General features: G+C 40.6%; 1 protein-coding gene and 3 non-coding genes across 10 annotated transcripts in view; 3 read left to right on the forward strand and 1 right to left on the reverse strand.

The window, feature by feature from the left end:
- Positions 1–1,332: 1,332 nt before the first annotated feature.
- The window catches only part of LOC101163356 (ATP-dependent 6-phosphofructokinase, platelet type), a 93,548-nt gene continuing 67,093 nt past the window's right edge, over positions 1,333–27,787 (reverse strand). Inside the window, exons 8-23 of one of the 7 annotated variants that reach the window (XM_078934361.1) lie at positions 21,037–21,132; positions 20,545–20,637; positions 20,339–20,464; positions 18,873–18,937; positions 18,605–18,674; positions 18,379–18,417; positions 15,982–16,128; positions 13,381–13,451; positions 13,201–13,288; positions 8,267–8,419; positions 6,250–6,414; positions 5,779–5,840; positions 5,300–5,411; positions 4,707–4,806; positions 4,523–4,628; positions 1,333–2,139 (exon numbers count right to left, since the gene is read on the reverse strand). In XM_078934361.1, the coding sequence (XP_078790487.1) occupies positions 1,989–2,139; positions 4,523–4,628; positions 4,707–4,806; positions 5,300–5,411; positions 5,779–5,840; positions 6,250–6,414; positions 8,267–8,419; positions 13,201–13,288; positions 13,381–13,451; positions 15,982–16,128; positions 18,379–18,417; positions 18,605–18,674; positions 18,873–18,937; positions 20,339–20,464; positions 20,545–20,637; positions 21,037–21,132 (1,644 nt within the window). In that variant the 3' untranslated portion in view covers positions 1,333–1,988. Of the gene's footprint in view, positions 2,140–4,522; positions 4,629–4,706; positions 4,807–5,299; positions 5,412–5,778; positions 5,841–6,249; positions 6,415–8,266; positions 8,420–11,031; positions 11,185–13,200; positions 13,289–13,380; positions 13,452–15,981; positions 16,129–18,378; positions 18,418–18,604; positions 18,675–18,872; positions 18,938–20,338; positions 20,465–20,544; positions 20,638–21,036; positions 21,133–21,468; positions 21,565–27,787 lie in introns of all 7 variants that reach the window. The other 6 variants (XM_078934360.1, XM_078934362.1, XM_004078738.4 and 3 more) reach the window with 6 other exon arrangements.
- Positions 26,078–26,167, forward strand: trnar-ucu (transfer RNA arginine (anticodon UCU)). Its single transcript is given in 2 exon segments — positions 26,078–26,114; positions 26,132–26,167. It is a non-coding gene; the product is annotated as a tRNA-Arg (tRNA).
- On the forward strand, positions 26,748–26,837 carry trnar-ucu (transfer RNA arginine (anticodon UCU)). Its single transcript is given in 2 exon segments — positions 26,748–26,784; positions 26,802–26,837. It is a non-coding gene; the product is annotated as a tRNA-Arg (tRNA).
- trnar-ucu (transfer RNA arginine (anticodon UCU)) lies at positions 27,418–27,507 on the forward strand. The gene is given in 2 exon segments: positions 27,418–27,454; positions 27,472–27,507. It is a non-coding gene; the product is annotated as a tRNA-Arg (tRNA).

Raw genomic sequence — 27,787 nt, forward strand, 5'->3', positions numbered from 1 at the left:
GATAAATCAAGCACCTTAAACACATTTACATGGATTTTTTTAAAGCAGCCTGTAATAAAATCTGCTTAACTTACTTTAGCTCTTCTAGATGTAAATGAAAAAAGTTTTATGAAAACACATCCTAAAGTGTGTAAAACTATAATAGATGTAAAAAAACAGACTTTAGGCGCCCCAAATAATAACGTTTAAAATACTGCCAAATAAATGGTAATTATCTAATCAAATCACAGAAAAATCCCTTTGAAATAAAGAAAATTGTGTATCTGTTTCTTTAATCGACTGGCAACCTGTCTAGGGTTGTACCTAGGAAGGGGTTTCGTTAAGATTTTATTGATACCATTACTTTTCTCTATACTATTTATCGATCCGGTATTCTTATTGATACCTTTCTGTGGGAAAACCAGGAGGGAGAAGACAAATAACAAACTCTGGAGATGAAAACCTTTTCTTTCAGAAGCATTGAAAAGACAGAATATTAATCATTTGCAACAGTAAAATAAACTTAGCATTAAACACTAACGTCTATGCTTCGCATTTTAGCAGCAAAGGAAAAGCAGTGAGGAAAGACCGAGACAATGGCCTGTGCACAAAGTAGTGCACGCCGTGTCTGCGCTGTTGCCACTACGCCAGCAAATGCTGTTAAGGCTGAAACTTATCTGTCTGGTATAAAATTGTTGATGTGGCTCCAGTACAACATTTGTACCCCAACTTTGTACATGAGATAGGCCCCAGCAACCCTGTGACCCCGAAAGGGATTTAGAAAATGAATGTATATCTGTTGTGACTGCTAATAATATGTGAGACGACAACCTAAAATGCATTACGTTGACTGAAAACCCCTAAAGGTTTTTAAGGGATACGTTGCTGTTTTTTTTTCATGGCTTCTTTTCTTTGCAGTCTTTTTAAAAAATTGGCAAAAATAAGGCAGACAGTGATGACATTAAATCTTTATTTTTTCCTAGAATATTTAAAGGCGTTGCTAAAAATCAGAAAATTGGATACAAACTTACCAACAATAAATTTTACATACTTGCAATTTTGCAGAATTTAGTATTTTTCAGCCTTCGGGCTCGCCATGGAGGATTTAATGCAAAAATCGTATTCATTAATGGCAGAGAAGCTTTTAATTCTGTATAACCAGATAGTTATTCATCATTTAATGTGCAGTATAGATTGCATCAGCAGGTGCTAAAACCTCAGTGGCATAATCAACACATCCTACTGGTGTTAAAGAATTCATCCATGATGGATGCATGCATCTCTTTGGCCCTGAAACTGACATCATGGCACCAAAAGCGCCTGACGGCATAAACAACACAACACTCCAACATGTCCACACAGTAAAAGCTTTATTAGACTCCAGCAGGACGGCCACATCTCAAATCAACAATGATGTGCGGTTACAGACACACTACGCCACAGCGATGGGTAACAGCTTCAGCCTGTAGGACCCTAAACACAACACAGCCTGACGGAGACAATGCAACAACACCACAGACAGCAGACAGCAGCATGACGAACCTGCTTGGCCTGAAGCCTCGCGACTCCCTTACAGTCAAGGTGCAGACCGCTCTTGCACAGCCCTGGCATAGCTTTGTTTTTTACGAGCTGGGTTAGGACAGTACATTGCTTACGGACTCAAAAAGTGCAGCAGAAAGTTTGATGAAAGCTGTTGCCCACCTGAGAGCACTATGTCTTTCAAAATAAAGGGTTAATGGCTACATTTCAGACTACAACTTAAATATTCGTACAGTACTTCATAAGGAGTGTGCATAAATAGATTCTTTTTGGATCTAGAAAATTCAGTGTTAGCTGTTTGTTTCTTCTCTAAGACGTCGACCCTCTTCTCTGAAAAGTGCGGGAACCGTCGCTATCTAAACATTTTTGCAGTAGTCGGGGGGGGGGGGGGGGGGACTTGTGTCAGAAGCTGTGGGGTTTGTGAAGCTGGTTTGTCCGGTGGGGGATGGGGGGGGGCAGCTGACAACAACTCAAACGGAGGGCTGGAAGTCTTTGGGCCGAACTCGGGTCACGTGTTCCAGCTGGCCGGCGTCGGACACGTCGTAGCTCGTCTTGTACTTGGCCAGGATTTTCATCAGGGGGCGGAGCTTCAACCACCACTGGTCCTTTGGGATCCTGTGTCTGAAAGGGGGGCATGAAGGATTGACCATAAAATCATTTGTCATTGATCACCTGGTTTGACACACTTACCATCCAGTGCTGCTGTAAACAGAAGTTCACAATAGTTAAAGGGCTAAACAGCAGCAAACAAACTTCCTTCACGTGTGATTATGCAAGAAGCAGCTTTTGAAAGTGGATTTATTACAGTGAAATCAGTCGAGGCCTCTTGGCTCTGTGTTAAAAGTGAATGTCGCTCCATCTAAACCAGGAAAAGTTTTTGATTCATCTCATTTTATGGGAAAATGTTTTTTGTTTGATTTACATGCAGACTAGTTTATTACCAGACCAACCGATGAACAACTGAGGAGCTGTCTAACAAAAACTAAGAAAGCTAAGCAATATTTCTACAACGTTGGGACTCCAAACAACCACAATAGGAACCAGTTAAACTCATTAACAGATAAGAGAACTGGACTGAATGCCCCCCCCCCCCCTCCCCCATTTCCCAAACAGGAAGTACCTGCTGGTTCCAAGTAGCCAAAATCCCATAGGCTTGTAACTAAACTACTAACTATTACTCAGTCATTCTATTTGTCAGATTAACCATTCTTGTTCTGCTACCTTTTTCTAACATGTTGCTGCTAATCCTCATTTTTTTTCGCTATAGTTTTTTCTGTTGTAAGAGATATTGAAGTTATAAACTGACCACTCAGAGGTGGTCTCACGTCGAATGTTCGAAACGTTTGACAGATTCTCCTAAACTCGCTGAGAGAGGTCGCCCAAAAAGTGTTGGCTCAGATCCACCCAAACTAATCACTGCTTACTGGAATGTCTACCTCCAACATGGCAACGCCTGTACCGCGAAAAAAGTGGCGACTGAATTGACTTCATTTTCTTGGAGGGGGAGTAAACCACTCGGCCCACTTCTCATACACAGTCAATGGTCCCATCACCCAAAGAGAATGTTGTAGCATTTATTCATACCATCAAGTCTAAGACTTCTTGGGATTTGCAGCAGAAGGATGACACAAACGCTGCCTTTACGTCTACATGTATAATACTATGGGGCGGTCGTGGTGCAGAGGCAGAGTGGTCGACCTCTGATTGGAAGATTGAAGGTTTGGTTCCTGTTCTCTTGAAGTGCCCTTGACTAAGACACTGAGCCCTAGATTGCTCCTGGTTGTGTTGGTGCGACTGTTGGGCAGCAGAGCCAGCATCACTGTGTGCACATGGGTGAATCTGACTGAGACTTTAAAACGCTTTGGGCCTTCTTAGAAGGTAATAACACTGTATGAAAATACGCCATTTACTACATATATGAATATAAAACTTAGACTTGGAAAAAAAGCGTTTTAAATTCAGGTGTTTCTGCCAAAAGTCTGTTTGTCTAATGAATTATGGTTTCCACTTAGAGGTACAGTCCTGACCAGTCTGGTTTAGTCTGGTTCAGAAAGGTCCAGGTAACTCAGGTGAGCATTTAAAGTTGGACCGTCACAGCACATGCAGTAGCATCATTTTTTTTCTGCTTGGCTTTTGGTATTTAGCATTTACAAAGCATTTACAGGCGGCAAATAGGAATACAGCCGCTGTCTTTTGTCAGAATGACCTTCAGCCAATGAACAGGTTTCAACAGTAGCTCCGCCCTGACCGGTCCGTTCCATCTTTCAATGGACCTACAACCAAAGGGGGCCCAAAAAAAGCAAGGTTTGGTCCTGCTCAAGGGGTCAATTTTGAAATGGAAACTCTCTAAACACTGGACTGGTCCAGACCGGACCGGATCGCTCAGTGGTACCCGTTGCCTCCCTGCTTGACACTCAGCAATAAGGGGTTGGATTGGGGGGCATAAGCCACCAAATGATTCCTGAGTGCAGCTGTGTCTGCAGCTCACCGCTCCCCCCGGAGTCAAAAGTGGAGACACACCCAGGTGTGTGGCACTTTGACTTGACTTTGATTTTATTCAAATCAAACTTTATTTATAAAAAAAAAGTGCTTCTCATAGATTGCACAACTCGAAGCGTTTTAACATTTAGAACACAAAGCAAAATCATTGTGTAACTGCAGTTATCGCCTTAAAATGCCTTTTTCTATTCAATGAATTACTTGTGAAAAATTATATTAGATTTAAATAAATCTATTTGGGGTTTTTAGGAGTAAAACTATAAACTGGAAATTTGAGGGTTAAACTTTTTTGGTAAGAAACAAAAAAAAGATTAAGTGATGTTTTAAACCTTAATGTTTTCAAAAACGTTCATATTTCAAAAATGTGGTTTGATGAAAGACAAACATGTAAAATTATTCCCTCTAAACAGAGTTTAATGGCAAAATCTAAGCAAGAACATTGCAGATATTTGAGCATTTTCTTCTATTCTAAGTCTGAGGTCGTCTATGTGTGAAAAGTTCTTACTCAAAGTCAGTCTCCTCTCGGAGCTGAGCGACGGGCTGAAAGACCATGGCCCTGCGCCGCATCCCCAGCAGGCAGGCGGTGTCCTCTGCGTTGGTGAACACTTTCCCTGTATGGAGACAAACACCGGCTTTTCATCTGACTCCAACTGAAACGTGATCAGATCCGATCCGGTCACGGCGCTCACCTCCTTTGTAGGACTCCTTAAGGGCCCGTGTGATCCACTGCATGGCTTTAGCTGCAACTTTGGTGCCAAAGTTTCTGTCAAAAGGAGACGGAGCTCCTCCCTATGAAACCCAAATGTACGCAGCAACATTTTAGCCTCCACTTCAATAGAAAACCTCTTAAGATCCAAGCTAATATTTGAGCTAATCATCACAGGGCCCCAGTTAAGAATGAAATACTGTGGCAATATAACCTCAAATGTAATGTCAACACATGCGGTTGCCAGGTCTGAAGAAGTGAAATATTTCTACACATATTTTAGTGTTGCATAAAATAAAAGGCAAACATTTTTTTGTAAAATGTACTTTTCTCTTTTTTTGAAAATGTTATTGTCTTATCAAATTTATCTCAAAGCCACATTCTCTTACAGATCATTTAATTACAGTTTCAAACATTAAAGCTCATTCACAGAAAACTGTCGTCAGACCTTTCATTTCATAATAAAAAATGAGATCTTACTGTCATTATTTAAGACAAATGCAGTGATCAGAGCTTTTATACATTTTATGAACCTAACGCACATGTAGAGGAAGAAAAGTCGCATTTGCGTCTGACCTGCTGCATGTGACCGAGGATGTTCTTCCTGCAGTCAAACACGCCGCGTCCTTCCTCCGAGTACAGCTGATAGATGAAGTCTGTGGTAAAGTTTTCATTGCAGTTCTCATTTCTGTACAACACAAAATCAAAACGTTACTTGACAGAAGCTCTACGATTGGCTCGTCCCACAGCGCAATTTCAGGGTGTCGTATAATTGCTATTCAGGCGCAGGCTGCAGCACTGACTCACAATGTCACCTACACTGATTCAAATATTACACCTGTCCTATTTTCACCGACCTCCATCCTGCTGAAAGAAATGGCAGGAGCGTGATGGTGCAGGAGACCAAAAGAACACGACAAACGGCGGGAGGCAAAAACTATGAGGTCACTCTAAAGAGCACAACCGTCTCCTTTTCTCTGCTCAGAAACTTTCATGCAAAAAAAAAAAATGTTTTGTGAAAAGACAAAAAAACACAAAGCCTCTTTGGAACTCACCGCAGCACCAATCCTCTCTGGATGGTTGTCTTCATCTTCTGCGTCAGATGCTCCACGTTGGCCTGAAAGCACAAATCAAAGACGCGTTAAGCCGGAGCGATGGTGGCCTGCAGCCGGCAAAGGTAGCAAAGTCACCGGCTTCGGTCGACAGAGAAAGACAGGCGCAGGGCAGCATCTTCACCACAAGGGGGTGCCAGATCTAGTTCTTAAAACAAAAACCTTTCCTGCAGGCCGTAATCGCCTGATGGGATCATCTGATTGTTGTGGAACAAATGATTCAGCTCAGGTTATTAATAAGACGCTGTAATCTGGGTCACGACCCTGACGAGCAGAGCAGAGAATGCTCACCCTACAGTACCATGTTCTCCAACCCAAACGGAGCCAGTAAATGTAAATAGAAGCACAGGATCATGAAAACTATGTAACACTCCTATCTATATGTATGTGTTTTCCATTCATGACGTTCCTGACCTGCAGGTCTCGGATATCAAATGCCTCCTCGTAGATGTAGACGGTGTCAGCGCCTGCAGCCAGCCCACCCACCGTGGCCAGGTAACCACAGTAGCCCCCCATGGTCTCAATGATGAAGACTCGCCGCTTGGTGCCACTGGCAGACTGCTTGATGCGGTCGCACGTCTGATTCACACAGATTTCATGTTAGTCAGAAAAGAACAGGATTCCAAGATAAATCTCTGAGACGCACACACGCAACAAAAAGACTACAGTTTGTTTTTACGTTAAAGTCCTCCTCCAATCATCTTCTGATCTATTGTAAAAGCACTTCCAGTGGTCTTTTAAATATGATTATGGTGTTTTTATGTAAAATTTAAAAAAAAAAACAATCTGTCTTTTTCAAGGACATAATATCTGCAGAGCAGCAGAAGTAGATTAAAAATTCACCTCCGAGTTGTGGGCGGGACCGTTGGTGCGAGTAAGTCTCCCCTCATTTCCCATCATCCCTTTGTTTACACTCTCTCCCGCTAGTTTACATCCCCTGACAATCCCAAACTTAACATTAGCAGTGCAACAAAAATGCAGAGCATTTCCCCATATGGAATTGAGCGGGGCGCTTGTGGGGGGGGGGGGGGGGGGGGTCATCTGTCAACCCTTGTTGTTGGATGACCTGCTCTGCTGCCTGAGCTAAACTGCCACCCTGCTTGGAGTTGCAGGATTAATCTTAATTTTTTTATGTGTCCTCGATCATCAGAAAAATTCTACAAGAACATGTTAAAAACACCAAAAACACATTTTACATTGGAGTAGGTCTTTAAAGTTAGGAAAGGGCCACCACAGTGGGATACTGTAAATGTGTTGACAAATACAGAAGCATAAAAATGCCCTTTAATGTTACAAAATACCTGCAATCGTGACAAAGATAAACAGGTTGACTCAAAACTTTTAGAAATCCAAATAAAAAAAATCGTTTAATCTGCAGTCTGTGCTTTTGCAGATAATTTTTAATTCCAAGATCAGAAGACCATGAAATAAAGAGTCACCGGTGAATCTTTGCTTAAATCGCATTTGACCATCTTCACATGCACACAGAAGGGCAGAATTCACCCATTTAAACAGGGGGAAAAAAATCTCAGAGCAGGAACTGACATGCAGAAGAATTACAGCTTCAATTGCAGACAGTTTACTCACAGACAGCTGTGGTGGACTTACTCCAGGTCAGGAAGCCTTCTTACAGCAACGTTAACAAGACCTTCTGTGCCTGCTCTCACCTCACAAGTATACCAGTACAGCTTGTTGTGAATGATCAAAACTGGCTCCTTTGCATGGTTTGCTATTTGAAACATTAAAGTGTTCTAAGTTAAATAAATCAAGTTTATACTTTTCTCATATGAAGGCACTGACTGTATAAAAGAGCTGGACTGAGTGACTCCTCCCCCCTGGTGTTCCTAACAGGAAGTAGGCTCCAAGAAGCCAATATCCCACAGACTTCTATTAAAAATAAACAGCTATTAATCATTCATTCTGTTTGTCAGAATAGACATTCGTGCTCTGCCAGCCTTTTTTTAACATGTTCTTGATAATCCTATTTTAAAAAAATATTTTTTCTGTAGATCAAGTTATTCAAGCTATAAACTGACCAATCAGATGCCTCAAGAAAAGTAAATAAAAGTGGTCTCAAGCTAGTTGTTCAAAATATTTGATTGACAGCTTTTGTATAACCCATGTTCAAGTGGTAGAGGTGAGGACTTCTAACAAGCTCACTCCTGATTGGTGCGAGTTGTTGCTATAGAAACAATGACTCAGACTGACGTGGACTATTCAGTGCTTACTGAAGTCGTCTGTCTCCAACATGGCGGCGTCTGTATTACGAAAAAAAATGCCGACTGAATTGGAGCTGGAAGTGTGTCCTTTTCAATGGGTGACATCACACACTCACTCCAGTTCTCGAATACAGTCAATGTATGAAGCTGGTCTTTAGATCTTTTGGGGAGAAGAGCTTCGAAAATGAACCCTTAGGTCCCTGGAGCCTTACCTCTACGATAGCGTTGAGTGATGTGTCTGCTCCCAGACTGTGGTCGGTGCCAGGCACATTGTTACTAATGGTGGCGGGCAGAATGCACATCGGAATGCAAAACTCTTCATGGTGGGCGCGGGCCTCGTACAGCTCCAGCAGAGACTCAAAGGCCTGATGGAGGTGGCCGTAACATGTAGTTAGAGGGAAGCCTGCAAAACTGTAGCCACAGGCTGCCGGAGACACCCTCAGACTGCTTTATCTTGTATCCTTTGTTGCCGTGGCAACAGATGTGTTTGGTTAAAACTCATCTGTGTCACTGGTACATATGTCATTAGTTATTTATAGGATGAACAGTTTGAACAGAAAACAGGGAGGAAGGGTGGAGAGCAGTCACCTCCAGGTGTCATGGGTCACGTAGATGCTGGTATGTTTCTGGAAACTCTTTCCTGACCTCTTAAAGTTATATTTTGACCCTTTTTAAGAGTAAAACGATGGTTTTAATCTCCATTTTACTAATCTGTTAACCCTTGTGCCATCCTAGGCACTTTAACATTGTGAGTTGGGTCATCTAGACCCACTAGACAATGCTCTGAACCTTTTTTCTTCAATGATTTGTGATCTTCACTGGTGTCCATGGATAACATGAAATCTTTCCACCTTTATCCACCTTTGTCATAGTAGGGAGAACACGTCAATGGAAGTGTGGGGTCATAGGCTAGCACAAGGGTTAAGAAATCAGGATACAGATCTTTGTAAATTCAGCTCAAGATCAAAGCCAAAAAGGCAGAAATTAGTCTGAAAAATACCTCTGTTATGAGAGAATGTATATTACAGATCTTTAAGTTGGAGTTTGGCTGTTCTCTGTTCAAATGTTGCAACAAAAGAAACTTAACCCATGGGAACCCAGACCATTTTTCTTGAAAATAAAAATGTGTATTTTCCCACAGAATCCATTTCTGATAGTTTTCTGCCACACCCATGGGGTTCTTAAAACAGACAGTAAGAACCTCGGGAGGACAGACATTTGGGCCCTCAGTTCTGTCGGCATGCTGAGCTTTGAGTGAAGATTAAAGGATACAAGAAAAGGCAGTGGGGTCCGTAAACTCACAGCTTTGTAACATGGGCAGCTGGCTGGCTCTCTCCAGGACCTAGAGGTGTTTTTTGGGCTTCTCCTTCAGTTGGGGGAATGGAATGGGGGTGGGGGCTCGGTAGGGTAAATCGTGGTTGGCACCTATCAGTGTTGACGTGCTGAGATAAAAACTGAGGTGTGACTCTCAGAGTTCAGAGCAACGTCTCCTTTAATGTGACCTATAGTTACAGGAAGTGACAGCAGAAGCTGGGCTGCAGTTCCAAACCTCCACCAGAGAGACGTTTGTCTGAGGCTGCGGGGCGCGTTACCTTCACTGACCCTAGCAAAGACAGGAAAGGACTGGCCCAGAGCACCATCCACCCATCAGCTGTTTAGTAAGCACACTCACAGCGGGGTGGTGTGGACATACAAACATCATGCCTTGGAAACATGCAACATTTGACTGCATGCTCTGGCACTTACCTGACCCCTCCTGGCCAGCTTGCTTCTAACAACAAACAACTACAAGAATTTGTCACCTGGAGCAGCTAAAGCTGTCACTCAATTCAAGCATAAAAGTTGTAAAAAAAAATCATTAAAATATATTTTCTAGAGAAGGAGCTTTAGGGAAATACATTTCCTAGAAATGGGGCATCCTTTAGTTCTGGCAAAAAATTGTTTTGTTTCAAGGCTTCACATATGAATCAAATGGATTTGTGTTAGAAACCAGCTTCCGTTGAATAAATACCTTAAAAACACCACCAACTCAGTTGCTATACTGCAATTGTGGACAACATGATAGATAGATATCAGAAATGTAAAAGCTAATATTGCTTTAGACTGATGACACTGTGATGGAGATGACAGAATCTCTATCAAATTTGATCATCAAGGACAGTGATGACTTTAAATTTAACTGGTTTATTGTCTGTCTTTGTGTCTTGTTGACCTTATTGCTTGACACAGAGAGAATACGTGTTAATAATTTTATTGTTTATTAATGAAATAAATTGTTTGTTTGTTGATACACATTTAGTGTGTTAATAGTGGATATTTCTTGCAATAAAAGTGATCTAGGAAACTATTTGTTGACTTTGTTTCTTTTGAATCTTTTGCTTCATCATCTGAACAAAAACAAGCAGAAGAGGTGAACCTTCCCTCTGAAATAATGCTTTCTGTCACCTAACATGATGATTGTCTTGTATACCACTTTCCTCCACTGGTTACTCCTCATTCATTAGCTGCAGCGGAACGAGGTGCAGGCTCTGTAGCCGTTACCATGACAACACGTCACACCGCATATCAAATAGTCCACTTCTGGTGAATAACAGTTTAAATATTAAAAAATAAGAGAATTAAATTACTATTAATTGATTTAATATTCCTTTCTTTCGTAATTGAGCATGGTATAAGCTGCTATAATACTGCCCTTCGAGGTTTATCAGAAAATTATCAGAAATGAATAGATGGTGTGGAGGCATGATAGTCTGATGGATGCTTCTGCGGTTTCTTCCGCATGCTGCAAACTACCCTGTCATTTGTCAATGACAAATCAATTATAATATTCTGTGTTTTTACTGAAGTACATCTCCTGCCTTTTATTGTATAGAAGCAAGCTGCCAGTCATCGAGGCTCCAAATGCTCACAGACTGGGTGATGTGCGACTGTTGACACCTGCAAACACACAAGTGTACTCTAACCCAGCCTCACTTACGTCAGTAATGGCATTCAGAGCCGTGTCTGAGCCAATGCTGAGGTCAGAACCTGGTATGTTATTGGAGACGGTGGCAGGGACCATCACCATCGGCACACAGAATTCGGGATATTCGTCCCGTGCTGAGGACAGTTCCAGTAATCCCACGTAGGCCTGCAGCAGTGAGAGCCAGCTTCTTATTGGTTGGTGTTGAGGATGTGCACAGATAATAGAAAAGTGGAAAGGGCTGCAGTCTTTAAAACAACACAGCACGCAAAAAGATGGGTGAGTCAAGAGGGAAAATGGTGATGAAATGGTTAAATGAAAAATGTTTCATTTCTGCAAATGCATGAAGTGTTGGATTATTTCTGCACCACAGTTGTATAAAAGTGGGTGGAGTCAAACATGCCGATGCTAAATGTTGTGACATGGTACCAGTGATGTCACAAAAACCATGCAGATCTCAACACCACATTAGGTAAATCAACGCATGTTTTTATTTAAGAAATGAGTTTGATTTGTGTGATTTTTTTGTTTTATTGTCGACAATTAATGGTTTAAAAAAAAGAATAAATTAGATCAAGTTACTGTATTTTTATTTGAAGTTTGAGTATACTAAGTGCAGTTTCAAATTTTAATTTAAGGACCTGAATCCAGCGAGTCGGAGTAACACATTCTCTGAACTACCGTAACTCTTCAAGTAGACACACAAGTAAAAGTAATTCCAACTGAACCTGATAGCAACTGATTCTGATTGGATTCTGATTCCATCTAGAGTAAAGTATATCAATACAAAGCTACCTTTCTCTGCATCAGAATCCGTTTGTTTGTGTTACTTCTCTTAGAGTTACAGTAGTTCAAACAATGTCACTCAGCACTAAAGCTAACACTTCTGTGTTAAAGAGTTAGGATGTATCTTCTTCCATGTATTGGCACAACTAATGTGAATGCATCAAATGTTATTTAGTCTCAATACAGTGAGAAGCTTGGATATGCTCAGAATTTTGAAAGAATATAAATTAAGTGGGTGGGGCTTTAACAAGATAGGGCGGGGCCTGTTGATATCTGTCATGCAGTGGGCAAATGAGATGCAGCGATGGGACCAACAGGGCTCAGGGGCACATGTTCTGGACGGAGAAGCCAAAGGGAGAGAGCCAAGCCAACACAGCAGGGAAACACACACAGGAAGTCGATGCTGTTCAACCTCACAGGAAAGACAAACATAGAGAAAAATGTTCATTGTGGGGCCAAGCTGCAAAAATGGGGCTTCCTGCAAACTGTCAGGGGTATTAGAAATACAAACATCCGGCTAACTCTTTCTGTTTAATTGTTTTGAGTGATTAAACCTACTTTTTATCTGATGAGATCTTATAATAAATACAACAGAAAAGAACCCTTTGGCTCTGAATTTCTTCAAACTATTATTGGTTCTTCGTGTCGACAAATGTTTGTCTTCATGAATTTAATCCAGAATTTCTTTGCTGAAGTTTTTTTGTTCTACTGAAGCTGAAAAACGCAGAAACTCAATCTCAAAATTGCGTTCTCATGACATGCATGTCAACCCCAGGCTAATTTTAGCACATGTTCTCCAAAGTGGTTACAAAGCATCTGAGCACTACAATATTTTTGTCTGAAACCATTGACTGACATCACTAATGAAATGTTCCAGAGAGCTAAAGCTCAATAAACATGGTGTCCAGAGTCCTGTGTTGGCTCATCTTTAGATCATAGTGCGTTCCTACTAAAATCTGGAATTTAGAAATGCCAAGTATCAATTCAAACAGACTTTTGTAATGTTTCATGTTTCTAATCTTTGACTTTGCAGCTTGGCCAATAAATGAACCCATTAAGAAACAGGAAGAGTGTTTCACAATGACATTAACCCACTCAGGCTGGATGCAGTACTGCAGTCTTAAAGGGCACCCCAGATCCAAGTGGGTTAAATCGTTCAGACCAGAGGTCGCCCTTCTACCCATATCTAAATGTTGCCTCCAGTCTGAATGGGTTTACTGACATTTTGACTCTTTCTAAGCTGCTGTTTTAAAAAAAAAAAAAAAAAAAAAAAAAGATTTAAAAAGCTAGGGGGGAAAAAAATCAACAGTTAATGCATGAGATGAACATATCTGCAAACTGGAAAAGTTGAAATGAGTGCATCTCGTGCACCTAGGACAATATAACTACGTGACACACCTCAAATCCTCCAATCACAAGCAAAGCGTTGATGTTATGGATTCTCATCTGCTCAGCAATCTTAGCCAAACGTTTCGCAGGTAGGGTTCTATCAAAATAAAAGATTTGATTTAATCACTTCCCCCTTTTTTTTTTTTTTTACATTTTTTGTTGTGTATCTGTTTTATTTTGCAGACTTACCTTTTTGTTCCCAGCAGGGACCCACCCTGACCCGTCCAGCCACCGACATCCCCCCACTTGATCTCCTTGATCTAATAAAGAAAAAGATTTGTTATTGTTCCAAAGTATTTAAATTCTTTAAATAGTTCATTCCTGTGTGTGCAGTTTGTGTGTGAAAGAGGAACTTTCAAAGTTTTGTCTTTTCAAAACAAACAAGTTTGGCCAATTTTGTTCTTTGCTTTAATCTGTGTCCTACTTAGATGGGATTGTCTTTACGGATCACAGCTTCACTTTTTTATCACAGCTAATCCCCAACCAATCTCCTTATAGGTTCTTCTTTTTTACGAAAAGTTTGTAGCTCTGGGAACTTTTCTTCACCTGAGCGCACAAAGAGTTTCCATGCAACCTGATGGAGGCGATTGCTGTGCATGAGAATGCACGTCATCACTGAAGTGGGTGGAGTATAATTGGCTTACAGTAAGCAGCACTGTTTATCTGGACACTCTTGGTGTTATCAGGGAGGTCAGCACAGCTTGGCGGCGGGGGGGGGGACTTGTTGGTTTTTGCTGCTTAATGGTTTTATCCCCCCCTTCTTCTATCACCCACCCCCCTTCTAACATCTCTTCTCTTCTTCCCTTCTTTCCTTTTCCATCTAGTCCAACACAAACATTTTACAATTATGATTAAGAAAAATAAAGTTTTGCACTTCCTGATCGTAGGTAATCAGGGCATGACATGCCTTAGAGTTTTACATCAGCCTAGTCTCAGCAGACAAAGAAAAATTAGGTTGTAGTGTTGAAATTCTTTAAATACTAGAGATAAATACCTTTGCTCTAAAAACAGGGGGCTAAAATGAAAGAAACTTATTCAATAAAAATGCCATAAAGAACTACAGTGCACTATACTGTTGAAATTAAAAGATTTGAAATTATTGGAGTGTGTTGATGTAACAACACACTCAAAAAATCCATATCTATATCTGCCTGACAATGAATCCTTTTACCTGTGTTTGGTATCACAGTTAACCTTTGTGCTTTCCTAGGCACTTTAACATTGGGAGTTGGGTCATCTAGACCCACTAGACAGTGCTCTGAACCTTTTTTCTTCAATGATTTGTGATCTTCACTGGTGTTCATGGATAACATGAAATCTTCCCACCTTCATCCACCTTTGTCATGGTAGGGAGAACACGTCAATGTTAGGGTGGGGTCATCTAAGATAGCACAAGGGCTAAAGAGGGATTTCAACATGACACTTTTGTTTATTTGAGGCAGAAAATGTGGCTTTATCAAAAATCTGGAGTGCCTTTTTATTTTTTGGAAACAGTCTCCAAAAACATTTTAAACCCTTGTGACTCTGCAGATCCACAGGGTTTTTTTATGTTGCAAACAAGGTTGGGAGTTACAGGCATTGTGAATATGCTAACGCAGCTAAAGTGGCTAACACATAGAGTGTTACATACACATTCTAAAACTAATATGAATGTAATATATAAAGTCTGACTGACTGACAGACATATATTTTTTTTACTTGTTCTGTCCAACGGCTGAGCAGACAGATGAGAGCTGAAGGTCTCTTTTGTTGGACATATTTTACTTTAACAACAGGAGTTATGAATCTTCTGACAAACCAGAGGTATGTCTGAATAAACCCCTTTTGTAATCAGGGCCAAACTTTATTTATTTTGATCAAACTTGTAAAATTTTTGTGTTGGACCGGACGGAAAAAGAAAGGTGGGAAGAAGAGAAGGGATGTTAGAAGGGGGGTGGGGGGAGGGATGAAACCATGAAGCAGCATAAAGCAACAAGTTTCTGGATGTTTATAATCATTACGGTTAGGTTCAGATCTAATACAAATCTCGAAGGGGCGGATCCTGTCCACAGACAGACTTATCTCTGATTCTTTTGTCTCAATGCGCCTTATAGTTTGGTGAACCTTATGCATGACCAGTGACGTGCGGTGAGGTTGATGACTGGTGAGGCACTGACCTCTCTGGAGTCAGATTTACAATTGCATGAACTGATAATTTCACCATTCATCCAACCACATGTCTCTGTTAACATTGAGTCCTGACGTCAGACATGAGGCACAGCGCTTCAGAGCCTCACCCGGAGTTTCCGCTCTGTTTGTGACCGTGCAACACTCAATTTCGGCAATTTTAACCTCAGAAACTGTGGAAAACATGTTGAGTTGACTGAAAATGTATATTCAACTTAGATCAGTGGAAAATAATATTTACTTAATTTACCTTTTTCTATTTTATCACGATTTGCCTCACCTGACCGCACGTCACTGTACATGACATAAGGCGCACTATAGTGTGGAAAATAAGATGATGTGGAGTTCAAGCAGAAAAACACTGCTTGACAGAAGCAAAACAAAGATTGCATTTAATAATCTGGATCATTTTCACATCTTTTAGACAAATATTCTGTGGACTGATGAGCCAAAAAAAAGAAAATTATTTGAAACAATGAAACATGGTGATGATAATGTGATGATCTGGGCTGTTTCGTAGCTTCACGAATGTCCTTTATTGGAAGAGTGCTGTGCCAGAGTTGAAAATTTGGATTTTATTCTTTAGAAATTGTAAATGCCTGAATCTTTAGGCCACACACTGACCTGTCCTTTAGCAAATCCCTCGAAGCCATCATTGACAGCAAACATTTTGTGACCCTCGGTGATTCCCACCCTGACAGCAGAGCGGACAGCAGCATTCATACCTGCTGCCGGTGCACCAACGTTCAACACTGCTACATTGAAGGAGCTCTGAAGGTGACAGAGAGCAGCATTCATAAACACATCACTCATGGAAAGCAGGAAATGAACAGTAGAGAAACAGCTTCAGGCTGATGAACACCATTATATCAGATGAGTATAATTAAACCATGTACCCATTAATAGCATTCAAATTAATAACATGTTTAGGAGCTGATGAAGGCCCAGTAATTTCCTTTTTCACAATAAAACCCATTTTCTTTGAGAAAACACAAGACTTTGGAACTTTCTAATGCTATGAAGAGACAGGCAGGAAAGTTTCCCATGTTCACATTGGGTGCTTTCTATCCACTGCCTCTTTAGCAAACCATCCATGTCTCATGATGTGCTAAAGAGCCTCACAGCACAACAGCAGCAGGCAAAGAGAGCCTTGCATGCAGGAAGCCCCATGCTGCTGAAAGATGCAGCAAAGCATCATACCTGAGTTCATCTGTTGAAAACTAACTCAGTCCCACCTGATGATCCTTTCAGGTCAACAGCATACTTGTAGATTGGAATCTAAAAAACATGCTGTCTAACAGTTAGTCTAATGCGGTGATGGATTTCTGCATACAGGTCGACAGAAGCATTTAATTGGCTCTATTTTAAATTATCTACTTTTTTCCACTTTTTTATTTTGGTAATATCCCAATAATGGGAGCAAAACCAAACTATCCAGGCTTCTGTTTTCTTTAAATCAGCTTCTTTGTTTTTAACCTTCTAAACCGGAGAGAAACTGTCACAGAGAGTTGGGTAGCAGCCAACGGTGACCTCACTCATCAATGGCGCACCCTTCAACACAAAGCCAATGAGGGGCCACCTCTAAGTGGCGAAGATAACGAGGATGAATGAGTGCTTGTCTTTTCTCTTGTTGTAAAAAGGAATTTCAGTGCTGTGTGAAACAAGTTAGAGGATGTTTTTTTTTTCCTACGGACTAATGGCTCCACCTTCAACACCCAAACCACCACCTGAATCCCCATGTAGGGCCACAAAGTATATTCACCTAATGACCGTGGAAATGTGGGTTTAACCAAAAAGAACATGGACACTTTCTGGTTTAAGCAAGCAGCACTTCCAAACACCATCAGCACAGAGCCAAAATTTAACAGGCAGAGTTTAGATTGATGTCAAGCATATCTTAGCTGGAATGGCGAGCATCAACTGCTGGGATGCCTATGCTGCAGCATTAAGGACCCACTCTGATACAAATCCAGTTTTCTGTGTTTTTAATGTGTTCTTGTGGCATTTTTCTGATGATGGAGGACATATGTAAAAATAACTAAACTTAAAATTGAATTTCTGAGTATTTCCTTATTCAAATTGTTGTGATGGAGGAGCAGACAAATAGGATGTCGTTTGAAAAAGATTGCATTTGTGTCGTAGAAAATACGCTGGGCAGACCACAAGCTTCTTGCTCCTCTCCATTCTGATGTATCCACTTGTTGATGACTAGATCCATGTACATCTTTGTATTCTTCATCTGAGCTTGTATCTGGATCAATACTGTGTGACTGGATAGCTCCCATATTGCTCACCATTTTTGTTGCACTGGTGATTGTGAGGGTTCTGTTGCTTAGTCTGGTTTTTATACTGATTTGGTCATGTTCTGAGTTGCCCTCGGTGTATATAAGTGTCTGGTTTTTCAGTTCGTCAGTGTCAGGTCATCTGCTCTTTTCTCCTTTGTCACCTTTTTGCTTCTCCCCATAGTTTAGTAATGTTTCAGTTTGTTTATTGTTATATTTCCTGTCCTGCATTTTGGGTTCAGTTCCTGACAGCAATGTTACGTTGGGGATGTGAGGGGCTATTAGCTAACGGAAAAGAGTGTAAACAGATGGGTGAGGGCAAATGGGGGCAGTTCCAGTGGTCCCGCCTACAACTCAGAGGTGAATTTCTGATGAAAGCATCAGTTTGTTTTTTTCAACATTTTGGCTAAAATCCGCATAATCCTGATTAAAAGACCACTAGGAAGGCTTTTACAAAAGATGAATAGATGATCAGAGTGGGACTTTAAAGCATATCTATCTGCTTCGAACAGAGCTGTGCAGAAATATTAGCAAAGCCAGGACTGTCATTTTTTGGCACATGAAAACATTCCATATGAATTCAGTTAAACAGGTTTTCAAATCTGCGTTTGCAGCAGTCAATTTTTATCGCAGCTGGGAGGGGCTGAAAGCAAAACCGGACAATCTAATTTGTTGAACTACACCTGCAGAAGCTCTAGAAACTGCCTGTTCAGCAGCTCCCTAGCTACCCATCACATACATGGCACTGCTCTCCATCCCCAGCCTCCTCCTCCACTCCCTTCAACCAATTACAAAAAGACAGGCTCTGTTAGTGTCACAAAAAGTGCACCTGACCAAACGGTACCTTGGGCTAATTAATAAATCTCACAGCGGCTGGTGAAAAAGACAGATTACATGAATGTAAAAAGATAGTTACATAACTAGTTGCTTTGATTGTATTCTCTTGCGAAAATGTAAATGCTCACGTTTGGAAGTTCGGAATCAAGTTTACGGTAGGAAAGCAGTCTGTAGGTGCTCAGGTTGTTCTCAAAGCTCCTGCAGATGGAAAAAAAAGAGTTAGTTTGAGTTTTGTGCCTCATGTAAAAGAGGAAGTCGTGGTCAATAATGACAAGGCAAAAATTTTGCAAACCTTGCTACAGTCTCACAGACAGAATCCACATGCAGCACAGGAATAGCTGAGCAAGAACTAGCTTGTTTCTCCTGCAAGTAGCTCAGAATCTGCTTTAAACGTACCTGCCACGCAGACGGACCGCCTCATCAAACTTCTTCTCATCCATGGCTTTCTGTACTTCTTGGGTCTGATGGAAAGCAAAAACAATTACGTTGATTATAATAAAGTTAAATAATTCTGTTTTGTATTGTGTACATTTGTTAGATTAACTCTGTATTGATCTAGAGTCCCTCTGCAATCTCAAATGTATTTTTGTGATAATTGTGGCAGAAAAAGCTGGAAGTTGCAGCTGTTTTTTCTAAAAGATGTAATAAAAGTTAAGTTAGAAGATTTAAAAACTGTTTGATGTGTGTTCATTGTGGTTTCAAGATGTCAAAGGAAGACTGTGCACTGAGTCATTTTAACCCAATGCCTCTTGGGAGATGTACAGCTGCCGAACGCAGACAGACTCGCTTCTGTGAGCTTTATTGTTCTGTTCACTATGTTCCACGGTCTGATACCGGATCCCGCGGAAAGCTGCACCGCTAAAGACGAGCTTTAGCTGGTATTTTTGTTGGAACTAAGCAACTTTATGAGCAGAATCGGAACAATGGAAGTGAAGACTTTAACTACTTCTGATTGGTTAGACTGATGACGTGTGATTAAGCCTCCAAGAATGATTGGTGGAGACAGTTAAAGAGGCGGGACTTTTCTGAAAACAGCTTTAGCTACGGCTAAATCGTGGTACCGTCATTCTTATCAAAATGTCTTTAATAGAATCAAATAAACACAAAAAAAAAGTTTTATATGATCTTTCATATTCCTAACTACTCAGTGTTTTATCAGGGGCTGTTTGGATGAACACAGAGCTGATTTCCTGGAGATGGAAAATGTTTTTAGATCAGTTAATGAGGTCCATGTCCCACGGCACACCTGACCATATCTCACGGCACAAATGCCGCGTGCATGACAGCTAATGGGACTTCAACTTTAAGTTTAATTTTAAATACGTGTGGCCGACAACTATATCCAGCCAGTCAAACGCACTTAAAATATGTGCGGGCAATGCAGTCATGTGCCGTCTTCTCTTCTCCCACGCCTGAGCTTGTGCACGCTTGGCAGGGCAGATCAGGGAGCTTGCACATGCACTCTGGGGCCGTTCTGACCTCACAACAGCTCATTAATTTAAAAAGAGCCTCTTTGTGACAGTCTGATTGACAGCGATTTAAAAGGAGAAAAACTCAGAAATGCAAAACTGAAATGATTTCTTGTTACATTTTTTCTCTTTCATAAGAAAAATTCCACATGTACATGACAAAAACTTAAAAAGCACGATTTGCAGACAAGGGGTCTTTAACAAACTAATTTAAGGAATTCGTGATCTCATTCAATGACAATTTTAATTAAACTTAATGGTACTAATTTATCCTACAATTCACACAAATTCTCATTTATTGTGGTCACATACCAGTTTTTCAAAAATGTACAAAGAAACTAAAATAGCAGATTCTAAAATACTATTTACAGCATTATTCCCATGTGCTCTTACCATCTGAACACACTCCATGAGTGGAAGTCGCACAGCCTGGTTACCAACCAAAGATACCACGCAGGCGGGGGTGTCGGTGGACGCCTCCAGTAGTGCAAGCACCGCCTCCACACCCATTCGACTTCCCTGAGAAAAGATTTTCAGTAAACTTTGACATAAAGGAAAATTCGATGAAAGGTATAATTTCATTAGCCAATGAAACTTACAAGGATCCTGTCAAAAGCTGAAGGGGTCCCACCTCTTTGCACATGACCCAAAATGGTAACTCTTGTGTCAAAACCCAAGCAGCGCACCACCAGCTGGTTGCAGAAAAAGTATGTATGATTATCATGAAAACTTGCAAAGACATGTATGACTTACTTAACAAAATTTCAATGGAGGTGAGAGATACGTTTAAGAATAGTAAAATGAAAAGAAACTTACAGGTAACAACAATTAAAGAAAATAACAGAGGGGAGGACTCATGCAAAACGTCTCCTGTCATGTTGGTGTGTCAAATGATACACATGCAAGGCGGAGAAAAAAAGGTTTCAAGGTGAAGCATGTGCAAAAACAATGGAAGCAATTTAAGTGAGACAGTAAATGTTAAAAAATGGGTTTTTGTCCTGGTGCACTACAGCATTACTCCATTACAGGAACAATCACACATGTGACTTCAAGAAGGTTTAGACATTTGTTTGTGCCTCCTTTGTACTTACGTCCTTGATACAATCTGGTGTTATTGCTTTGTTGTGGGAATCAATGGCGCCCTCAGCAACAATAATAATGTTAAGTCTTTTCTTATCAGCGCGGTTCTAAAAGGATACAAAAAAGCATATGCATCTGAAACATGACGGAAGAAGTTTGGCAATGACAAAAGCTGGATCAGTTTTATTGACAGTTAATCCTCTTTAACAAAAAGTAATTTCAACCTTGTCCTGAACTGTGTCCATCTTTCACTAAACCCTTGATGGTTTCTTCCAATGTCTTCTGTAAATATTCGGAAGAAACTCAAACAGAAATGGTGCAGTCTCTGTTCCTTAAAAGAGACTTGACCAATCTATTTTTACTGTTTTTTAAACACTTAAAACTACACCTGCTGGTCCAGCTTCTGGCTCCCCTCTGTTGGTCTGACTACCAGCCATACTCACATCCTTTACAAAACTTGAGGTAATGTGCTGTCCTTGTCTGTCTGTAGCTCCTTCAGCAACTATGATAATATTCAACCTGGAACCTCTGGATCGACTCTGTGCAATAACAACATCGTATATGCATATGCGCAGAAATAATTCACATTGATACAACTTTTGATAAGAAAGAAAAGATGTTTTCACAAATACAGCCTAATTTACTAAACATTTGTGTGTGAGAATGTGTGAAATCCTGTTATGTGATTTACCATCTGGAAACACCAGGAACGCATCTTTAAACAGAACCTTTTGGTGTCTGTTTGTGTAACCCTTGTGCTATCCTAGGCACTTTAACATTGGGAGTTGGGTCGTCTAGACCCACTAGACAGTGCTCTGAACCTTCTTCAATGATTTGTGATCTTCACTGGTGTCCATGAATTACATAAAATCTTTCCACCTTTATCCACCTTTGTCATGGTAGGGAGTAGAGCCCTGCGCAGGACTATTTTCTTCATCCTGACCAATCCCGCCCGCTCCCGCATTACGCGTTACACTCCCGCCCGCACCCGCAATATGTATGTCCACTCCCGCCCGCACCCGCAAAACTATGAGAATTTATTCCCGCACAGTAATAGAGATGCATTGATTTTGTATCGTCTCCCGTCCCGCAGAAAAAAAACACGTATTTGTATTGATATTATAAAAGAGATTCATGTCCCTCCTCCAGCCTCATCTTTTCATGCATTCCTCTTTACTGTAATGTGCAACTTAATTATTAAATATATTTTCACTAATCCTGTTGCTCCCCGAGGAGCACCCGCTTTCCCAGATGTTTTTGCCATGGGGAAAGTGGGTGCTCCTCGGTTCAGGGAGGTTCTGATTGAGTGATGTTTAGCTTTTCTGGTTCTAATGGTTTTGGAAGAGGTTCTGCCTTCGGTTAAAAATGATCCTCCCGTGTGTGCGTGTGTCCACGCGCAGACAGATGGCCTGAAGCGCGCTGAACCAGCTGGTAAAGACGCAGGTCAAAGTCATTTGAATTTATGGAGGGAAAAAAACATTGTAATGATTCAACAGAGCTGAAAATCTATGAATTATTTTTTTGCTGACGGAAAAATACTTTTTTAGCCTTAGCCTTTTCCAGTTTTTGCTGTTTTGCGCCTCAGTGGGGCATCAGCACGCAGATCTGAACACCATGCGTGTCTCACGATGAACCTCGATTCAGGTTCTTTTCTGCTTCATCAATTGACATCATGCCCCTGCCAGGCAACCTGCTCCTTCATTATCCCACGCAGTGTTGCCAGATAGAGTCACAGCTCTTTCATCCTTGTGCTGCGCTGGAGCGCCCCGACTATCGTGTCAACCTACGATGACCGTATTTTGCGCTCTCTGTGTAAAACAGACTGAGCGCGGGGGAAAACAACTCTCAGCTGCAGAGGATATGAACAGGTGAACAGGTAGAGAGGAAAAGCAGGTTGAGAGGCGGGGGAGGGGCTTTGGCTATATATTCATGAGATTTTCATGGCAACACTGATCCCGCGGGGTTTCTTTTTTGCCGCCCGCTCCCGCACGCAACACAATTCAAACCGCCCGATCCCGCAAGATTTGCGTTGGGTCCCGCGGGACCCAATCCCAATGCAGCCCTCTAGTAGGGAGAACACGTCAATGTATGGGTGGGGTCATCTAAGATAGCACATGGGTTAAACATCAACCTGTTCATTAATGAATGGATTAATAAACTTTATGGATGTAATTCTGGAATGTCTCTAAACTTTAAAAAATAAAAAAGAATGTCACAATCCTAGCTAATGTCCATGCAAAGTATAATTATACTGAAATCTAACAGCATGTGGTGGTTTTGCACCTACCGGTAGGTCAGAAATTGTATAAATATAAAGCCTACGTTTTTTGTAACACAAGTGATTACTTGTGAAAACAATTGCTTTTATTAACATGCAAGTAAAAACTCTATGACACTTTAAACTTATTATAGCAAAGAGTTGTTGCCTTTAATCTTAATGGAAAAAAGGTAGCCTTTGACAAAATATATTGCTTGTAAAGAAATTGCTGCTATTTATATAAATGTATGGACTCTATGAAGGACTCATAAGCTTCAAGATTTGTCATAAGGTAAACTGAAGAGTGGTTAGCTTTAGATCTAAAAAGTAAAACAATGTATACCGCGATACATTATGTATATATTAAATATTTCTAAAAAAAGATAACAGTAATGAAGTATAATACTAGTTATTTGGAAACTACGACAGATTTTTCACCCATGCCTTAGTATCGTTAAGATACGAAGCAAACACTTTGTAATGGTAGCTTTTGACAAAATATATTGCTTGTGAATTTATAAGTAAATATGGACAGTATAACATCTTAAAATTCTCAATTCGTCATTTATTACAGCAAGGAGTATTTGGCTTTTGATCTTAATGGGGACCCAATGTTTGACATAAACTCATTAAATTTACATTATTGCACAGTTCATGTCTGTACTTCGGCTTGATAAGGGAGATCTGTTGACATGTGGCGCATTGGACTTCTAAATGGATCTTGTAGGTCATTCAAAGGTTGTGGGTTCAGGTCCCACCAGGGTCAGTTTTTACATAATGTTAGACGTTTTAAACAACTACACTACCTCCATGTCATGTACTACTAAAATAGGTGTCAGTCGCAGAGAATGCTACTAGCTATTTGGAACCCAGGACAGATTATTCACCCACGTCTGGATTCGTGAAAAAATAAAGCAAACTCTTTGTAACGGAAGCTTTTGACAAAATATATTGCTTGTGAAACACCTGCTAAGTATGGACACTATTGATTTTAAATTTATTGATTTATTTCAAGCATTGTAGTCAAAGCAACAAAGAATTTACACATATTTATCAAACTCATTACCGAAATGATGAAATGCATAGATTTAAAAGACAGAAAACAAAACAAAATGTCACTTAAATCATATTTGCATAAGTAAATACAGTGGTCATTAACTGAAGTATAAGTAGAGTTTGATTTATTGCTTGAAAAGGAGTGGGAAGAAGCAAGCTTATATAATCCCACCCCTACTGAGTTCATTCATTTGATAGTTTTACCGTGTTTTAAATCCGATTCTGATCAGATAGATTCTCTTGAAGTAACAAAATCCAGTGCCTATTGATTATTGATGATCATTACTAGGCACTGGATATGGAATCTTATTCTTCTCAAGTCAACATTCATTATAGTGAGGAAATGTTGGGTTTTGACTTCAATAGTCAAAATGTTGGAGATAAAAATCTTCAAGTAAACAATACTGCAAAATTTATGTCTCTTTTTTTTGGGCTTGATAAGGAAGATTTGTTGATGATGCAAAAATTTGAGCCTCTTCACAGTATGGATGGCGCATTGGACATCCAGATAGATTTTTGGTTTTTGGATTTTTGGTTGTTCAAGTTAAACGGACGTCAATATGTCAAATATTGCTTAAATAGATCTTGGTCAAAGACAAAGCAATTAACTATTTTGGACACAGGAAAGATTGTTCCCTCATGTCTGGAATCACACACACAGACACACACACAGCACGTGCGGTCGCCATCATACACGCCCACACTCCGCAAAGAAATAAACGGCTTCTAGCCTGTTCAATAGAAACGGTGTCCCGCTTGATAAGTTACCGTTTACGTCCCGACCGGGACCGGACCAGACATAACAGCGGTTTCCGACTACGGTCTGAAGCATGAGGCTGAAAGGTAACACGCTGACAGCAAAATCAGCCCCCAAAAGCACCTTAATAAGTCATTTGATCTCAGTTGGTGGTCTCCTGAGTTGATGTCACTGACGTACGACTAGCATTTACTGGGGAAAATCCGATTTGTCTGCTTACATGGCACACGCAAATGCACGTATCTGATTCGTTTCCGATTTATTTCCACATATGAGTGAGGCCTGTATCCGATCTGAGAAAAACGGATTCCATGCGCTTCTGTCCTGCTTACACGCTCACCGGTCATATCTGATCTGTGCCACATGAGAGGAAAAAATCGGAATTCAGTCCCACCAGGGTCACCTTTTACAAAATATTAGACATTTCAAACAACTACATTAACTCCATGTCAAAAACTACTTAAATAGGTGTCAGTTGGACACAATGCTACTAGCTATATGAAGTCCAGGACAGATTATTCACCCACGCCTGGAATCGTGAACATATAAAGCCAACTCTTTGTAACAGCAGCTTTAACAGTATTTTTAACCCTTGTGCTATCCTATGACCCCACCCTTACATTGATGTAATATCCCTACCATAACAAAGTTGGATAAAGGTGAAGAGGATTTCATGTAATCCATGGACACCAGTGACAATCACAATTCGTTGAAGAAATAAGGTTTAGCACACCGTCTTGTGGGGTATAGATGACCCAACTCCCAATGTTAAAGAGCCAAGGATAGCACAAGGGATGAGGAAGTATGGACACTATGACGTCTTACACTTCTCAATTCGACATTTATTACAGCCAGGAGTTGTTGGCTTTTGATCTCAATGGGAACACAATGTTAGAGATAAACTCATTAAATCTACAATATTGCAGTTCATGTCTGTGTGTTCGGCTTGATAAGGGAGATTTGCTGATTCTCCAGTTTTGTGGGCCCTGTGGCGCAATGGATAGCGCATTGGACTTCTAGGTGGATCTTGTAGGTCATTCAAAGGTTGTGGGTTCAAGTCCCACCAGGGTCAGCTTTTACAAAATATTAGACATTTCAAACAACTACATTAACTCCATGTCAAAAACTACTTAAATAGGTGTCAGTTGGACACAATGCTACTAGCTATTTGGAATCCAGTACAGATTATTCACCCACGCCTAGAATCGTGAACATATAAAGCCAACTCTTTGTAACAGCAGATTTAAGAGTATTTTTAACCCTTGTGCCATCCTATGACCCCACCCTTACATTGACGTAATATCCCTACCATGACAAAGTTAGATAAAGGTGAAGAGGATTTCATGTAATCCATGGACACCAGTGACAATCACAATTCGTTGAAGAAAAAAGGTTTAGCACACCATCTTGTGGGGTATAGATGACCCAACTCCCAATGTTAAAGAGCCAAAGATAGCACAAGGGATGAGGAAGTATGGAAACTATGACGTCTTACACTTCTCAATTCGACATTTATTACAGCGAGGAGTTGTTGGCTTTTGATCTCAATGGGAACACAATGTTTGAGATAAACTCATTAAATCTACAATATTGCAGTTCATGTCTGTGTGTTCGGCTTAATAAGGGAGATTTGTTGATTAACCAGATTTGTGGGCCCTGTGGCGCAATGGATAGCGCATTGGACTTCTAGGTGGATCTTGTAGGTCATTCAAAGGTTGTGGGTTCAAGTCCCACCAGGGTCAGCTTTTACAAAATATTAGACATTTCAAACAACTACATTAACTCCATGTCAAAAACTACTTAAATAGGTGTCAGTTGGACACAATGCTACAAGCTATATGAAGTCCAGGACAGATTATTCACCCACGCCTGGAATCGTGAACATATAAAGCCAACTCTTTGTAACAGCAGCTCTAACAGTATTTTTAACCCTTGTGCTATCCTATGACCCCACCCTTACATTGATGTAATATACCTACCATAACAAAGTTGGATAAAGGTGAAGAGGATTTCATGTGATCCATGGACACCAGTGACAATCACAATTCGTTGAAGAAAAAAGGTTTAGCACACTGTCTTGTGGGGTATAGATGACCCAACTCCCAATGTTAAAGAGCCAAGGATAGCACAAGGGATGAGGAAGTATGGACACTATGACGTCTTACACTTCTCAATTCGACATTTATTACAGCGAGGAGTTGTTGGCTTTTGATCTCAATGGGAACACAATGTTTGAGATAAACTCATTAAATCTACAATATTGCCGTTCATGTCTGTGTGTTCGGCTTGATAAGGGAGATTTGTTGATTACCCAGTTTTGTGGGCCCTGTGGCGCAATGGATAGCGCATTGGACTTCTAGGTGGATCTTGTAGGTCATTCAAAGGTTGTGGGTTCAAGTCCCACCAGGGTCAGCTTTTACAAAATATTAGACATTTCAAACAACTACATTAACTCCATGTCAAAAACTACTTAAATAGGTGTCAGTTGGACACAATGCTACTAGCTATTTGGAATCCAGTACAGATTATTCACCCACGCCTAGAATCGTGAACATATAAAGCCAACTCTTTGTAACAGCAGATTTAAGAGTATTTTTAACCCTTGTGCCATCCTATGACCCCACCCTTACATTGACGTAATATCCCTACCATGACAAAGTTAGATAAAGGTGAAGAGGATTTCATGTAATCC

This window comes from Oryzias latipes, chromosome 17 (assembly GCF_053564925.1).
Source record: "Oryzias latipes strain Hd-rR chromosome 17, Olatipes_Hd-rR_3.1".
NCBI classification, from domain to species: Eukaryota; Metazoa; Chordata; class Actinopteri; order Beloniformes; family Adrianichthyidae; genus Oryzias; species Oryzias latipes.